Source organism: Eptatretus burgeri, chromosome 15 (genome assembly GCF_056783735.1).
Source record: "Eptatretus burgeri isolate ZD-2024b chromosome 15, Ebu_testis_v1, whole genome shotgun sequence".
NCBI classification, from domain to species: Eukaryota; Metazoa; Chordata; class Myxini; order Myxiniformes; family Myxinidae; genus Eptatretus; species Eptatretus burgeri.
Genome location: NC_140975.1, coordinates 33295370 through 33313863, shown reverse-complemented (window position 1 = coordinate 33313863; position 18494 = coordinate 33295370). Strand labels below are relative to the sequence as shown.

Sequence of the window (18494 nt, the reverse complement as noted above, 5' to 3'; positions counted from 1 at the left end):
CTCACAAATAATTCCCGTTAGACATCGGTGGGGAAATATAATTTGGACACACACTTATCGGAATAACTGACGTTCGGGGAACCTGAATGGTGTTCTGTGAATTTCCACAACCGTAACACATATATATATATATATATATATATATATATATATATATATATATATATATATATATACATATATATATATATATATATATATATATATATACATATATATATATATATATATATACATATATATATATATATATACATATATATACATACATATACATATATATATACATACATATACATATATATATACATATATATATATATATATATATATATATATATATATATATATATATATATATATATACATATATATATATATGTATTGTTACGAATTCTGGCCCACCTGGCGTGCGATCGGCCGCGTACCTCTAATGGCAGCCACGCCGCCCACCGGACGGACAATTCAGTCGTGACCCTCCTGGAACTACCGCCAGGAGCCAGTCACAGGTGGGGGTTTAACCTCACCACAACCCAGTCCGCATTCTACCCGCGCAAAATAGGGTGAATCGCCGAATGTCGATATACCTAAATACCCGCGCGGGTAACCTACCGAGGGGTTGCACCACGCCACAGGTTGACTTAGGACACGAACCGCTTAAGCGGTTCGTTCCGTGCTTCAGGGATAACCGAGCGGTGTTATCGCCGACCTCGACGGTTCAGTGATTCTTCTTTACTCGGGTGTTCAAAACCCACTACTCATTCCACGATGCAAGATGGCACTTTCAATGTGGTGAAAGGAGGACGCGACGAACGGATACGTTGCACACAAGGACATTTATTATAGAGCACACGTATTACACACACAACACAAGCAAGGGCAGTCATGCAATTTACAAGCAAGGCAAATAGAAAGCAATACAACCGACTATAATTATTATTTACAAGCACTTAACAGTTTTACTTAACAGATGGTGCCACGACAACATTCACACAGAACAAAAGAAATGACCCCCTCATAGGCAAGGGGGTAGACAAGGTTCGTAAACCTTTATGGCCGTGGGCCGTGGATGACCGAATGGGCCCACGATAACGACGCTGGTTACCTGCACCCTCGTGGTGCGACGGTCGGCGAGCTCTCTCCGGCACTCCTTGCCAGACGCGCAGGTTCGCACCACACCGCCGGCAGGGCTGCGCCTCCCGTCTGCGTCTCCAAGGTGTCGCCCGGACTCGCCACCGGCCCGTGCCTTCACCGACAGGTCGCTCAACGCCAAGACGAGAGGGAGGGAGAGACAACTCGACCTCGACGACAAAGAACGACGAAGGCCACCCCGACGACAAACAGAGAGAGAGAGAGATCCAGCACGACCCCGACAGAGAGGATGACGTCGACGACCCAGACAAAAAAAGACTTGACCTCGACCACCAAGAGAGAGGGTGAGCCCCGCGGGGCGGTCCGCCTTATATAGCGTGGGGCTCCGCCCTTCGCTCCTCCCCGTTTTCGGCTCCGCCTCCCTTCGAGAAGGTTCCCGAAAAGGGGCGTTCCCTCACCCCGACCACCTCACGCCGTGCATCCACCAATCGGCAGCTAGCTGCCCTACCCCTTTCCTTCACACCAAGCGCGGGGAAAACCCCACAGGCTCGCAGGAGATTTTGTTCTGCCAATCCTTCTCGGACGGTTTTCGACGTGGAAACCGTCTTACCGTGGTCCGTGGAGGATGGCGTTCGTAGCGGGCGTAGTGGCGAAGATGGTGGTGATTGTTGTGGGAGTGGTGTGAGCGTGGTGGGCGTTGTGGTGTAGTTGGTGGCGGTTGTTGTTTGCGTGGAGGTTTGTTGCAATGGTGGCTCAAAATAACGACAGATAAAGAAAAACGGCTATCTCAAAGAGTCGCAGCCCGGTGAGCACGAAGAAATCCCTCTAAACAACGGTGGGGACCGATCTGAACACTCACTTACCGGTATAGCTAATCTAAGTAACCTTTATGGTGTACAGCGAATTTCCACAGCCGTAACAATATATATATATATATATATATATATATATATATATATATATATATATATATATATATATATACACACATTTATATATATATATATATATATATATATATATATATATTTTTTTTTTTATATACACACACATATAGCTCTGGAAAAAATTAAGAGGCCACTGCAAAATTTTCAGTTTTTCTGGTTTTACTATTTATCGGTATGTGTTTGGGTAAAATGAACATTTTTGTTTTATTCTAGAAACTACTGACAACATTTCTCCCAAATTCCGAATATAAATATTGTCATTTGGAGCATTTATTTGCAGAAAATGACAACTGGTCAAAATAACAACAAATAAAAGATTCAGTGTTTTCAGACCTCAAATAATACAAACAAAACAAGTTCATATTCATTTTTAAAAAACACAATACTAATGTTTTAACTTAGGAAGAGTTCAGAAATCAATATTTTGTGGAATAACCCATATTTTCAATCACATCTTTCATGCGTCTTGGCATGCTCTCCACCAGTCTTTCACATTGCTGTTGGGTGCCTTTATGTCATTCCTGGCGCAAAAATTCAAGCAGCTCGGCTTTGTTTGATGGCTTGTGACCATCCATCTTCCTCTTGATCACATTCCAGAGGTTTTCAATGGGGTTCAGGTCTGGAGATTGGGCTGGCCATGACAGGGTCTTGATCTGATGGTTCTCCATTCACACCTTCATTGACCTGGCTGTGTGGCATGGAGCATTGTCCTGCTGGAAAAACCAATCCTCAGAGTTGGGGAACATTGTCAGAGCAGAAGGAAGCAAGTGTTCTTCAGGACAACCTTGTACGTGGCTTGAGTCATGAGTCACAAAGACAAATCTGCCCGATTCCAGCCTTGCTGAAGCACCCTCAGGTCATCACCGATCCTCCACCAAATTTCACAGTGGGTGCGAGACACTGTGGCTTGTAGGCCTCTCCAGGTCTCCGTCTAACCATTAGACAACCAGGTGTTGGGCAAAGCTGAAAATTGGACTCATCAGAGATGACCTTACTCCAGTCCTCTATGGTCCAATCCTTATGGTCTTTTGCAAACCTCAGCCTGGCTCTTCTTTGCTTCCCATTGATGAAGGGCTTTTTTCGAACTTTGTACGACTTCAGCCCTGCCCCTAGGAGTCTGTTTCGAACCGTCCTCGCCATGCACTTCACCCCAGCTGCCGTTTGCCATTCTTTTTGTAGGTCACTTGATGTCATCCTACAGTTGTTGAGTGACATTCAAATAAGTTGGCGTTCATCCCAGTCAGTGGAAGGTCGTTTTCACCCTCTGCCAGTCTGTAGCTTTGTTGTCCCCAATGTCTGCTGCTTGACCTTGTTCTTATGAACCGCTGTCTTTGAAATTTTAAGGATGGAAGCAACGTGACGCTCACTGTATCCCTCTGCCAGTAAAGCCAGAATTGACCTTCTTTTCCTCACTCAAAACTTTTCTATTCAACTCTTTTGGCATGGTCAATAGTTATTTTGTTGATTCCAATTACTTTTGAGGTACTACTAGCACTGTTTTTGCCATCCTATTGCAAGAGGATGGTGATGACCACAGCAGTGGTTTTTATACTTTTCATTGCTAAATAAGATTCGGTTCAGGTGATCACCTAATCAGTACCTCACTAAGTAGAATGAGGTGTGCCTGTGTTGGAATTCAACAGACACTGGAATGGAATGGCTGCCATACATGTAGAGATGCTGATTGAAATTTTTTTTGGAGTGGTCTCTTATTTTTTCCAGAGCAGTATATATATATATATAAATAAATATATATATATATATATATATAAATATATATATATATATATATATATATAGTTATATATATATATATATATATATATATATATATATATATATAAATAAATATATATATATATATATATATAAATATATATAAAAATGTACACACACACACTCGACTCGGCTGTCGACACTTTTCTACGTATAGCTCGACTCGGCTGTCGACACTTTACCACGTATAGCTCGACTCGGCTCTCGACACTTTTCCACGTATAGCTCGACTCGGCTGTCGACACTTTTCCACGTATAGCTCGACTCGGCTCTCGACACATTTCCACGTATAGCTCGACTCGGCTGTCGACACTTTTCCACGTATTGCTCGACTCGGCTCTCGACACTTTTCCACGTATTGCTCGACTCGGCTCTCGACACTTTTCCACGTATTGCTCGACTCGGCTCTCGACACTTTTCCACGTATAGCTCGACTCGGCTGTCGACACTTTTCCACGTATAGCTCGACTCGGCTGTCGACACTTTTCCACGTATAGCTCGACTCGGCTCTCGACACTTTTCCACGTATTGCTCGACTCGGCTCTCGACACTTTTCCACGTATTGCTCGACTCGGCTCTCGACACTTTTCCACGTATTGCTCGACTCGGCTCTCGACACTTTTCCACGTATTGCTCGACTCGGCTCTCGACACTTTTCCACGTATAGCTCGACTCGGCTGTCGACACTTTTCCACGTATAGCTCGACTCGGCTCTCGACACTTTTCCACGTATAGCTCGACTCGGCTCTCGACACTTTTCCACGTATAGCTCGACTCGGCTCTCGACACTTTTCCACGTATAGCTCGACTCTGCTCTCGACACTTTTCCACGTATAGCTCGACTCTGCTCTCGACACTTTTCCACGTATAGCTCGACTCTGCTCTCGACACTTTTCCACGTATAGCTCGACTCTGCTCTCGACACTTTTCCACGTATAGCTCGACTCTGCTCTCGACACTTTTCCACGTATAGCTCGACTCTGCTCTCGACACTTTTCCACGTATAGCTCGACTCTGCTCTCGACACTTTTCCACGTATAGCTCGACTCTGCTCTCGACACTTTTCCACGTATAGCTCGACTCTGCTCTCGACACTTTTCCACGTATAGCTCGACTCTGCTCTCGACACTTTTCCACGTATAGCTCGACTCTGCTCTCGACACTTTTCCACGTATAGCTCGACTCTGCTCTCGACACTTTTCCACGTATAGCTCGACTCTGCTCTCGACACTTTTCCACGTATAGCTCGACTCTGCTCTCGACACTTTTCCACGCATAGCTCGACTCTGCTCTCGACACTTTTCCACGTATCGCTCGACTCTGCTCTCAACACTTTTCCACGTATAGCCCGACTCTGCTCTCGACACTTTTCCACGTATAGCTCGACTCTGCTCTCGACACTTTTCCACGTATAGCTCGACTCTGCTCTCGACACTTTTCCACGTATAGCTCGACTCTGCTCTCGACACTTTTCCACGTATAGCTCGACTCTGCTCTCGACACTTTTCCACGTATAGCTCGACTCTGCTCTCGACACTTTTCCACGTATAGCTCGACTCTGCTCTCGACACTTTTCTACGTATAGCTCGACTCGTCTCATTTGCCGAGAGGTCTCGACTCGTCTCGCTCTCGTCACCAAGAGTCCTTTGGTCAAGCCTAAGCTCTTCCTGTTCTGACCGCAAGTGCCACCAAAGGGGAGCTTGCACACTGCACGTGGCACAAGTTGCACTGCCTGTGCCTGTTCAGACCGTAAGAGCCACCAAGGGGGAGCTTGTACGCTGCACAAGTCTGCATGGGTTTGTATGCGGCACGAGCTTACACGCATCTGTGTAAGGTGAGGCAGGAGCCTTACCCACGCTTCGCTCTGCACCCTATTTACTTTCTTTTGATCTACGTTTCCCCGGAATGATTGATGGTGCACCATGTTCTGTGTATAGACTTAAGACCGTGTAAGTGGGCTTCTTAAGCATTCCGAATAATTACTGTTCTCTTGACATTGACCGTAACCCAACTAAAAAGAGAGCATGTACATCTTTTTCATGGCACCAGTATTTCCATCTTCCAACATCCAAGCTCTGAAAATACATATGAGGTGCACACTCAAACGAGGAGAGTGGAAAGAGAAGAAGGTTCCCAAAATTCCTGAATAGTTTACCAATATTCAGTAAGCTTACTTAAGAATGCAAATGTTAAGCAACATTTTGGAGACGTAATAATAGCAAAACTACTGTCAAATGAGATAAAGCAATCAAATGTATTATTTATGCATAGAAAAGATGCATTAAGTACATAAATGGAGAATTCATTGAACATCTTACCCTGTGCTGTCTTGAAAAACAAGTGCATGGGTGGAGTCGACGAGCGGCAAATTTCATTGGTCATGGCGACGCAAGATGCCGTAATATTTTGCACAAATAACTTACTGCTCCATGGAAGGATATTTGAAGTGCTAAAAAGGTGATTTGTGTTATACAGTGTTCAGGTATTTCATTAAATCGATTTATAAAATAAAATTTTTTACAGGTCAAATGAAAGAAACTATTCTGCCATTGATGTAAAAAAAACAAAACCTTACTACCGTTTATGCAGTGTATTTTACACCACATTATTTAACACATTGCATTAGTTATTCGTACCTCTTGTTTGTGTCCTTTATGATATCCTTAAAAAATAGGAAGTTTCCTGTTTGGAATAAGCCTGGTGTTGGCTTAGTGGTTAGGGTGGCGGCTTGGGATCCCAGTGTCCTGAGTTCAAGCCCCGTTGGCTGCTGAATTAACACCAGGGGGTTGACTCAGCCTGTCATCCTTCCGAGGCCGGCGGAATGAGTGCCAGTGTACTGGTCCCGGTGTATGCCCCGGTTAGAATAGGTATACCATATCCCTGTGTGTCGTAAGAGGCGACCAGGGTTGGTGTCAGGAAGGGCATCCGGCCATAAAACATTGCCTCAAGAAAAAGCCAAACCCCTGCACAGCAGGGAAAAATGGCTGTAAAAACGGTCATCCTGTTTGTAATGGTTTTCCATTTGGTTTGACTGCATGACAGGCAGACAAACAGAGTAAAAACATTTTCTCGCTCCTCTCTGTGCATGCGCGATCAGGATAAATTCAGAGCCGATGTATTGCTAAACTACAAGTTCGTTTTCAGATTAATATTCCAAATACAGCATTCAATATAAATAAGTTGTTCCTCGATCATAAACTGACATTTGTAGACAGAAGGACAGACAGACAGAAGTGAACCAATCGCTTAACCCCACTTTTCACTTTGCATGTGCAGGGTATTGAGCGGCCATCTTGAAAAGCAGTAGCCATCTTGGATTTTCTGTTCGCTGAAGTTATTTTTTTCTTTCTTAAAAATTGACCTATTGAGAATATCCATGGCAAGTTTCATGCTTTTATCACAATATAAATTATTGACTTTTCTCATGGTAGACCAGATAAAGAGCATAATCATGGAGACATGAGGTTGCAGGCACTGCGGTGGAGTGGCAAGCTGTTGTGCTGCAGGTGGCTTTTGCTCATCTCACCTTCTTTAAGTCCTCTTCATTCATCTTCTCATATGGATGTTTTTCCAAGAAAGCCACATGGTCAGTGGTGTTTGATGTCTGTGTTCCACCTCGTGCTTTTCCTGACACAGGATGGTGGAGGGAATCGTAGTGGATAAGGATAAGCATCTCTTGCTTTACCATCTCCTCAGCCTTCTGGAGGTCTGACAGACCACTCTCCCAAGGTACGGGCCGCAACACAGCCTCATTCACCTGCAGAATAATATTAGTCAAAAAAGTTGTCTTCTTGTCCAGGAAAGATCAAAATTCACAAGACAATTGGCTTGGTGGGGTAATAATAAAGGTTCTTGTTTTGATTATAATCAATCAGGGAAACCGGTCTTTACACTATACCTGTGTGGGTCGTGGCATTTCTCTCTGAACAGCCTGATGTCGCTGCTTCAGTTCTCGCAAACGCTCTGCCTCTCGTATTGCCTACAAATAGCGCACATAATTCACCATGACAATGTACTTTAATCAGGTTCCAAACTTAGAACCCACCTCTTCATTAGTTTCTGTTTCTCTCTATAAGTGCAAGGCTCAAGGAAGAGCAAGGATGAATTGACAATGGTGGTAGCGGGGCAACAATTGGGCTAAACCAGCAAGGGAATGAACGAACAAGAAAGAGAAAGGGAGAGAGAGAGAAAGGGAGAGTGAGAGAAAGGGAGAGAGAGAGAGAAAGGGAGAGAGAGCGAGAGAGAGAGAGCGAGAGAGCGAGAGAGCGAGAGAGCGAGAGAGCGAGAGAGCGAGAGAGAGAGAGAGCGAGAGAGCGAGAGAGCGAGAGGGAGCGAGAGGGAGCGAGAGAGAGAGAGAGAGAGAGCGAGAGAGCGAGAGAGCGAGAGAGCGAGAGAGCGAGAGAGCGAGAGAGCGAGAGAGCGAGAGAGCGAGAGAGAGAGAGAGAGAGAGAGAGAGAGAGAGAGAGAGAGAGAGAGAGAGAGAGAGAGAGAGAGAGAGAGAGAGAGAGAGAGAGAGAGAGAGAGAGAGAGAGAGAGTTGAAACCAGCAAGTAAGAGGGTTGGATGAGCAAGGGTTAAGGTCACATCAGGTCATGTATGGGAGCATGCACATGAGCAGTACGTCGCTGCATCCACTTTTCACTAGTACTCCAAGGGCCTCTGTCTGGCCATCCCCATCTCCTTGAGATGCCGATCAACCAGCTGCAACCACGAGGCATGTTGTTGGCCCATTGGCCTCCTCCACTTACGAGGATCTCTTGCTGAGAGAATCTCGTGAGCAGGATCGGGAAAACAAGTCATGTCCATGCAGCTGCAGCTGATGCTCACAGACTATACAGGTAATAAATGTAATCCGAGTCTCTCTCAGCAAATATTTGACAGACACAAAATCTGACCAGTGACAGTAAAGGATTCTCCAAAGAGACCTGGTACCAAAGGAGTTAAGTCTCCATCTCAGATCCTTGGTCAGAGTCCAAGTCCCACATCCGTAGAGCAAGACTAGAAGGTCCAAAGACTTAAAGACTCAGACTTTCATCCTCCTGCATATGTACCGACAGCGCCACACCCCACGATCCAGTGAATCCACGACTCCTCAAGCCAGACTCAACCTCTGGCTCACAGCATGCGGAGACAGGAATATCACTGCCAAGGTAAGTGAATCTCTCTGTGACCTCAACATTCTCGCCACAAACAGGTACAGACAAAATAGCAGCATCCAAGACGTCAATGAAAGCCTGGATATTCGTTTTGAACCAGGAAACCCATAATCCCAGTGGCTCCAATTCCTCATTCCGCACCTGCCAGGCCCCCCGTAACGATATCCAGTGTCTCCGCAAAGGTGACTGCATCATTTGTGAAATCAAGATCAGAGATCTTGACACTCCTAAATGATGCACCGCAGCTTGATCTTTCTGACATCCTCTCCAGAATCCAGTCAATACAAGCACTGAAAAGTGTGGGAGCCAGTACACACACCCTGACCAAACTCCAGTAACAACTGGAAATAAGTCATAGATGAAACCATCACACCTCACAGCACTCTCAGTACCAGAGTATACTGTAGGTCAGAAATCAGATCGATCAGTTTTGGTGGTACCCCACGAATACCGATAATTAATCCTCCAAAGGGCACGCTAATTTACTGAATCGAATGCTTTGCAAATATCAACATAGGCTGTGAGCAACCCCTGCTGAATCTCTCGTCTGCATTTTATGAGGACCGAAAGAGCAACGATACGGTCAATCATTGACCTCTTTAGCAAAAAGCCCAACTGCTCTGGGTGCTGGTGCTCAAAGACATGGTGGCACACCCTATCAATAATTATCTGAGAAAAGACCTTGCCAGTATTGAGAGCAGCATCAGCCCTGAGTATTTGTTGCAGTCCTGGCGATCTGATCACCCTTCCCTTTCCAGAGAGGGCCAACAAGGTCCCTCTTCCAATCAGTTGGGATAATCTCCAAACAGAGCACAGAACTGCATGCAATGACATGTATACAGCACTTCCACCAGCGTTGAGAAGTTGAGAATGGATTTTTTTTTGTATACCAAGTTGAGGCTCATGTAAGAGCTAATACACAGAAACATTTAACAAGGTAGAAGAGGGGAGGGAGAGGGAAGCACAAAATAGTGGGGAACAAAGACAATAGGATATCTGTGAGTGGGATGGGGCATGATACACAGGGTAAACAAGATGGTACTACAGGGACTTTCAGGAAGGAAAACAGGGACTTTGAAGGAGGTGGGATTGGGGTAGATTAACAGAGGTAGTAAAGACCAATATTTTGGATGGGGGAAGATACGAGATGGTGGTGAACATCTGTTTTGAAGAAATGGAGGTTGGGGTGGGATTGAAGAAAGTGTGGAAGTTTGTTCCAGAGGCAGGAAAAAAGAGGAATGAAAGAGTGAAGGTGAGCAGTGATTCTTGATTATGGCAGTTTCACCAGAAGGGGGTTTTTGGCGGACCTTTAGCGCCCTGAGGAAATATAGGGGGGAGGGGGGACAGATCACAGACAGAGCAGGGGGGGGTAAGGGGGAAAGGGTGGGCAAGGCCGGAGAGAAGATGGTAGAAGACAGAAAGACCACCGACCTGCCTTCGGTGAGAGAGTGAGAGACTCAAAGACTCAGCTTCATTGCGGGAGATACCAATGATCATTAGAACCTTGGTTTCCACAGCATGAAGTTGACCATGGTGTGAGGCAGGAGCACCACCTCAGAAGGGGTAGCAGTACTCCAGTAGACTGCGGATGAAAGCTTTGTACATGGTCAGGATGCCACAGATCCCAAGAGCTTTGCCCCCTTTCGACTGGTTCACCGCAGCCTGTGTTTCCACAAACGATGGCGGTTCACAGGTGATTTGAGGGTCAGCAGAAGGGAGCGTAACACCCCTGACATCCAACTTAACAGCTGGTAGGTGAGCCTGGTACAACCACTCAAAGTAACTGGCCAGGCAGGCCTTCACTTCAGACTCTTCTGTCAAGAGCCTACCACCCTCTGCTCTAACTGCAGTACACCAAAACACATAGTCTGGGATCCAAGGGCCAAAAATGTGCAAAATAACACTTTTGATGTGACACCCCTGCTGTAAAATTTTTGGCACTTGAATCATGTTTGTGGGGGTGTAGGATACCAGAAAAGTGACTTTGGCAAGTTGGACCGGATTGCACAACTTCTCCAGGGATGATTTTTTTAGTTCAGCCGGCAAATCCCAATATCGAAAAAACTATGGGTAGGGGAAATGCAAATCTCTGTATCTCTTGAACCCTGCATCTCACAGTAACAAAGTACCACTCATTCTTTTTGGTAGAATGTCAGCTGTCAAATGATGTATATCAAAATTTTATTGGATGACCTCAGGGGTCAGTGAAGGTCAAAAGGTCACAGAAAGTAGGTCATGCTGAAAATCTAGGCCTTACATTAACAAGTAATAATTTTACTGCTATGAGAATTTTATTATGAAAACCCTTGACATAATTGTGTCCTATACATGCCTCTGATGTTTTTGAAAAAGGAAGGTTAGGATTAAATAGCATCTTGCCACTCTATTTAGTGCTATTTCTTAAGCTATTTGCGGAAAAAACGGCAACTGAAAACCCAAAATCTTGGTTTTGGATACCATCAGATTTTTTCACAGTAATTGATAATGTGACCTAAAACTTTGTACAGCACAATATCTAAACATATGAATGCATTGGTAAAACAATGTTACAGTCATTGTCTATTCCATACAGCATGAGCCCCAACTTTGGGGGGGGGAGGGCATTTACGTGTCCAGCAATTACTGTGTTGTAACTATGATACAGTTGTGGCAGAAGTGTGATTGCTTTTCGCATCCATGTATTCCCTGAAAATTTGTGAGATAGTCATGGATTCCTGACTGTAGGGAATAGGCACTAACTTTTACACTAAGCATTGAATGGATTTTATAAAGTCTGGGCTATATTCGCTGGAAATTCTGTACGTCATACATGTACTTGCAAAGTCTGAGTCGCTCTCAGCCACGAAAAAGTACTATGTTATGGAGTACGACACATGGTAAACTGAGAATGAAAAGTTTATTCATCGCCATCACTGTCTTCACCCATTAACCGTCCACACTTATCTTGGTCCCCATTGCAGGTGCATGCTATGGTGCATGGCACACCCGCTTTTTCACATGGGCAGTTCCTCAGACAGCTCGGCGTTTTCTTGCATTTGCAGAAAGACAATTTCGCAATGGCAGGTTTTGATGACTTTTTCTTCATGATTGGAAGCAACCTGTCATCTTCCACATACCAACCATACTTATCAGGTGGAAGAAGGGCTGAGTTGGCAAGTGTGGCCTGTTTGTACAGGCTGATCTGGCAAAGAGACCTTAGAACGTGACAGTGAAAGGTGTCTTCAGTTGGAGGCAGAGATCGCAGATCCCTTTTGCTGGAAGCAAATAAATGAGCACGGAGTTTATCTAAGGACGTATAGTCGTATAGTCTACTCTGCCATAAAGATCACAAAAAAGCTGTGAGCTTCACTGATCAACTCATCATTCTGGCCTGAATCAGTGAGGACAAAACTCGAAAATGCTGGCATTTTGCCTACAAGTTGTAGTGCAACTGTTGCTGCCCTCTTTTTTTCCCCCCGTCTGAATGGATAGCTGACTGAATCGCAGCCTGACAAGACATAACAAGTAAGCAAGGTGTCAGTTAACTGCAAAGGGTCCTTATCCACAGCTTCACCCAGTGACTTTACCAAGTCATGAACAGGGAGGAAGAGGTCATTTTTTTCCACCCAGAGCTGTTTGATATTCATTAGCCTGGGAAAATGGTACAATGATAGCAGTATAATGTCCGTGTCAGTCGCCTGAATGATCACAACACTTTCATCTGGACAGTTCGCTATATGTGCAAAAATTCTAGTGTCTGCCTCCTCATGGGAAGGACAGTGCAGCTCACAAATGGCAGTTGCTCCATTCTTTGTGACACGTGTCGCATCTGGCGAAATTCCTAGTACCAGACTGAAGCCATCAGGTGAAGAGGCAATTGACCAACATGATGAGAGATATGACAGTAGATTTGCCTTGTTACATGGGTTTGACAGGAATCCTTTCCATGCAGGAATGGCCAGAGTGTCCGCAGGAACATACTCAGGTGAGCTCACATCCATTCCCGTCTGTGGCATTCGTCCCCCTTTAGACTCTGCAGGCCAAAGTCATACCTATCACCAATGAAGTGTACCTCCTGACGGTTTACAGGTTTCATCCTCATGATTATACTCTTGTACCTCTCTTGAAGTTGCCCGAATGTACTTGCACCTAGAGTCTGAAAACGTTGGATGAATGCCATCGCATCAATAAGATAAACTAACTGTGATGCACAACTGATGGTCAATTCCTTCAAAGGCACCCATGAATCAGAAACCTTATCCTGTAGTGTCACTATAAAGTCTGATTTGGTTCCTTTCCGCATGGTATATTCATCCCTGTCTGGTTCAAACAGAGATGGCGGGTATTCCAGCCATTCATAACTGAACACATCAATCCTTGCTTCATCACTTAGATCGTGAGTGAAACAAAGGGCCCTTGTAACTCCACATTCCTCAGATAGTACTTGTTTGACCTTGTCTTGCTTCTTCTTTCCTTTATTCTGCTGTTGCAAATGTTGTTATCATGGGCACACTGATTTTGTCAGCATTGGTAGAACTGGCAAGTTTCATTGACTCCACCCCACGTTGCTTTGCTTCTAACAGTTCCAGTGAGGTAAGTGTTTCTCCTGTAGAAATATTGATCAGCTTGTCAGTCCCAACAGCATCTGAAAATGGGTTTCTCATTTTTTCTGTTACCGTCAACTTGATTTTCATCACTTTGTCTATGTCGTATATCATATCATAGATATCATAGATTGCTTGGTCACAAGTGATGACCGTTTTTGGCTGCCCAAACTTAAGGCTCACTGGCATGAAGTAATCCAATGAGGTTTTGACATCAGGACTTGTAGGAGTTTTGGGATGCAGTGGGCCATAACCAATTGTTGTTTTTGGTGCTTCTTGCCCAGCACTAAGTTCGAAGAAACTGTTCCAAGTTGGAGAAGAAATAGACATGCTATCTTCTACAATGGTCATCATTTCGGTTGGAAACATCCGTAAAAGAAACCAAACGATGTTTTCATCAGCCAGAGTGCCGCTTTCTTTGTCGTCACCCTGACAGATTTGAATACCATGCAATGATCTGGCTTGTTTTCTGTCCTTCAGTGCAAGATTACTGTCCACAGGTACAAACTTTTCTGGCGCATTGATCGTTAATTGCCTTGTTTTTTTGACTAGAACCATTCCAGCCTGCTCAACATCAGGTCTTTCTCGGTACTGGTAAATGATATTGGTAGTGGCATCAAGGCTGCCACCATCCTCTGTGTCAGAATGGAAATTTAAGTTGTCTAGTGCAAACTGTGTAAAATGCCCAGGAATAACATTAGTTGGGATGAATATTCCTTCCCTCTCTTCTCTCTCAGAAATATCATTTGCCATTGTTGTGAGGTATCGCTGAGTGGTGGCAGAACTAATACCATTTCCAAAACTGTTCATTTTTGTTATTAGGTTTTTGATCCGCACTTGTTTAAGAATATGAAGACCAACCCCAATGTGTTTTGGGAGTGGCTGGTTGCTTAAGTATCCCATAACATCCTGTGCTAAGTTCAGAACTTTCTCATTTTCGTCTTTAGGAATCTGAACCTTTCCCCCTTCATCTGTAGTTTCATTACAGTTTGTTATCAACCATGCCAAATGATTATACAAATCTACAGGAACTTGATTAGATGCCTCTTTGTAAGAAATCTCAATTGCAGTCCCCTGAACTTGAGGCACCCTTTTTGCAGCCTATTTTATTTCCATCTGCAAGTGCTTTGCCAGAGGATATGAACTACCTGATACATTTGTAATAAAATTGTCCCCATCATAATCATCATCTGGCAAAAAGTTGGCATTCGTCAACTTCAGCATTGAGCCCCACAACCTCATCACAAAGTTCCTTGATGGTCAAAGAAGAGGAACAAATTAGAGTTCCATTGTTCAAAGTAATGAGCTGAATGTCGGCGCCAAAATTATCCAAAAATCGTTTTGTCAACCTATCAGTTCTATAAGGCTGCTGTGCAGTATTACCACGCTGTTTCGACATTTCATCATACCGTTTTGAAAGCTGGCGAATGTAATAGACATGCCTGTCAATCATAAGTCCTGATGTAACCTCAGACAGAAGTGTTTGAAACACCTGGTCATGCAAACTTGGGTCTCGACTTTTATTTTCAGTTTTGCTACGTTCACTCATAAACTTGTTCATACACCTCACATGATAGCGGAAATCATTTGCAATTAAGTCTCGGCACTGGTCACCAAAACCATCTATTTTGAATAGAATATCCTTGTTATTAAGTTCCTTTGCCTTTTTATGAATTGATTTCTGTCTCTGTATTGTACTAACTAGTATCAATGTTCTGTCCCCTTTTGAATCACGTTCCTTTTCACACAGAAAACACACAGTTTTTAAAGTCTTTTTGAAATCCATGGAACTTGTTCTGTCTCCTTTACTGGCTCCCTCTGAAGTTTCCCCACAACCTTGCTCATCCTTTGCCCGTTTAGCAGAAATTACATCATCAAGGGACCTTTTGTGTGTATACCCACTGCGACACTTTACATGGCACAGAGGATTGTTTGACAGGAAATCATCTGCGTCCTGAAGGTCACCCCAGTCTTTGATGCCCCTCGTCTTTCCTGATTTCGACAGCATTCTTAAATGTTTGCAGACCTCTTTTGGTTGGCTTGTACAGAGACCCCTTGTCATCACATACTGTTTGGCAGACCAAACATTTTGAATAGTCATTTTCGATCAGAAAAGTCCTTTTTCCTTTACCTTTCACTGTTATTACAGGCTCCATTCTTTAATATGAGGGCCGTACCTGTGTGAAAAAAGGAGAAAACATCATTAGGTTATGGTAGATATAGGGGGAAGCATGAATGATAGTAACATATTAATTTTACGCGAATATAATTAATTACGAAAATACAGCATTATGTGGATTTCTGAAAAAATGACCCCCCAAATACACTCAAAATAAAGAGGCAAAATGTTTCAGTCCTAACCTTCCTTTCCAAAAAACATCAGGGGGATGTAAAGAACACAATAATATCAAGGATTGCTTTATCGTAACACTATGAGGCAGAAAAATTACAATTTGTTTAATGTAAGGCCTAGATTTTCAGCATAACCTACTTTCTGTGACCTTTTGACCTCCCCTGACCCCTGAGGTCATCCAATCAAATTTTGTTATACATCATTTGAAAGCTGACATTCTACCAAAAAGAATGAGTGGTACTTTGTGACTGTGAGATGTAGGGTTCAAGAGATACAGGGATTTGCATTTCCCCTACCCCTAGTTTTTTCGATATTGGGATTTGCTGGCTGAAGTAAAAAAAAAATCGTCCCTGGAGAAGTTGCACAATCCGATCCAACTTGCCAAAGTCACTTTTCTGGTGTCCTACACCCCCACAAACATGATTTAAGTGCCAAAAATTTTACAGCAGGGGTGTCACATCAAAGTTGGATTCATGGGCCTTGGATCCCAGACTAACAGGCTTGGAGGAATGCACAAGTTCGTCTGCAAGCAGGATGAGAATCAATTCACCACACGTGATGCACATAGGCCTCCTTGTCCGCCCTCAGCAAATATACAGTTTTATGCTTCAGCTGTCTGAACAGCTCAGCTCTGCCAATAAGGCTGGCCCTGTGACCCTGGTCAATAGTATCCAGTGTATTTTGGGAAACAAAGTTCTTCGCCTGACAGTGGGTTAACAAGACAGCCACTGGCAACATCAAGGATGGTCGTCTTGAAGGCACTCCACAACTCTTCAGGATCCCCTGAAACAACCAGATCTCCAAAATCCCCACTCACCATGCTCACAAACTCCTCAGCTACCCTCTCATCCTTGAGCTTGCCAACATCCAGCCTCGACTGGTATGGCACCAATCTCATGGAGTTGAGCTGCAACTTCAAAGTTGCTACAAGCCTGTGGTCGGAATTGGGGAGTGAGCACTCCGGTAGACCCTTTCGTTCTGGATAATACTCTAGCAACCATCAATGAGCACATAGTCAATCTCCTTTGCCGCACCACCAGCGTTGGAATACTAAGTCCAGCAATGAGATTTTGGGCACTGAAACCATGAACCAGCCAACCTAAGTCTACGAGTTCTTGCAAAGTCAAGGAATGTGTGCCATATTCTGGTTCACAATTCCAGACCCATGGGGATCAACACATGTCTCAAAACCATCCCCATCAGTGCCAGTCGATGCAATTAAATCCCCCAAGACTAGAATAGTATCTTGCCTGGGGCACTGATCAACCACAGACTCAGGCATGGCAGAGAATGTCTCCTTTATAGTGAGATCACTCGACTCAGTCGGAGCATATACAGAGAAGGGGGAAATGGCACCGAGTAACAAATCCACACTCATAATACACTCGTTGACTGGTGTTACCTCAATTATCACAGGAGTCAGCTTAATGGACACAGCTACAGCAACTCCTTTGGCATGGTAACCATAAGAGCGATCAGACCAGTAGTAGGTGGAACTACCCACCATGATCTCATTACTATGTGGTCTCAAATCCTCAGAGAGTGCTGCAATACTGATCTTCAAACGCCGAAGCTCAGATGATAGCATAGACAGGCGATCATACTCTCTTCGGGTGAGGACATTCCAGGAACCCACCAGAAGGGACCAGCTCTGGTTAACCCAAGGAGATAACCATTTGGTGGACGATACCTCAGCATCACCCTAACACACACCACCACAACCCGACCCAGGAAGGTTATCTCGTGCTTTTCCTCCTTTCATCAAAGAATGTGGGTCCCGAAGGCTTTGCCCGAATCCCACCATCCGTTGAGCTGCCCTGTGAAGGGAAGGTGCACAGTAAGTACTTCTAGAGAGTGGGTTTTTAGTTTTATCTACGTTTTCTGTGTGTGTTGCGGAATGAAGTGTTTTATGATGGCCAGAGTGCAAATCCTGCCACCAAGCTCCTGGAAAGAAGGACCCCAGCTGCAGGACGTTCACAGACACAGTTGGGCACCAGATATGGATGGTCGTTGGCTCAGAAGGAGCTCCTCAGCCCTTTGGGCTAATGGGGGTAATAAAGATTATGGCACAGGACAAGAGGTGGCGGTGTACTTCCTGTATGAAATTCTAGAGGGAAGAGTGGGAAAGAATGGCCTCTGAAAGTAGTTTGAGATGGGAGAAGCAAGGAACAAGGCACAACATTAATTGCTTAAGACTCAATGTGAGCTTCACAAAATATAACAGCTCAAAGACAGGAAATGTACATCGTTTGCTCAATGACAGGAAATGGTAGTTCGGTGAAGTGGGGAGGGAGAGAGAAGGAGTTCACAGGAAGCTTTTTGGTGGTTTAAAAAAAAAAAATCATAACCTGATGGGTACAGGGTGGGGGGAGTACCCCAATTCTCTAGATGTAAATATGTATGACATAGGGCCACTCCAAGTGGGGACATTAAAGTCATAATAAAACACAACAATTCTGGTGGAATCAACCCATCCATCAGGCTGGGTTCTTTGGTATTTACAAGCAGCCATGCAGAGAAGATTGTGTCATGGGGGAAGGAGACCTCATGCCTCTGGGAATGTGGGATCGCACCAAGTGCAATCACTC

The 18494-nt window shown here is 44.4% G+C and overlaps 2 protein-coding genes across 2 annotated transcripts in view; both read right to left on the bottom strand.

The window, feature by feature from the left end:
* Nucleotides 1-7317: 7317 nt before the first annotated feature.
* The window catches only part of CDC5L (cell division cycle 5 like), a 57903-nt gene continuing 46726 nt past the window's right edge, over nt 7318-18494 (bottom strand). Inside the window, exons 11-12 of the mRNA XM_085857365.1 lie at nt 7714-7794; nt 7318-7572 (exon numbers count right to left, since the gene is read on the bottom strand). Coding sequence (XP_085713491.1) covers nt 7333-7572; nt 7714-7794 — 321 coding nt within the window. The 3' untranslated portion in view covers nt 7318-7332. The remainder of the gene's footprint in view (nt 7573-7713; nt 7795-18494) is intronic.
* LOC147011884 (uncharacterized) lies at nt 8176-18490 on the bottom strand. Its single transcript, XM_085857370.1, is given in 3 exon segments — nt 8176-12277; nt 12280-12305; nt 12308-18490. Coding segments are annotated over 3 exon segments (1095 nt in total). The 5' UTR covers nt 12966-18490; the 3' UTR covers nt 8176-11866.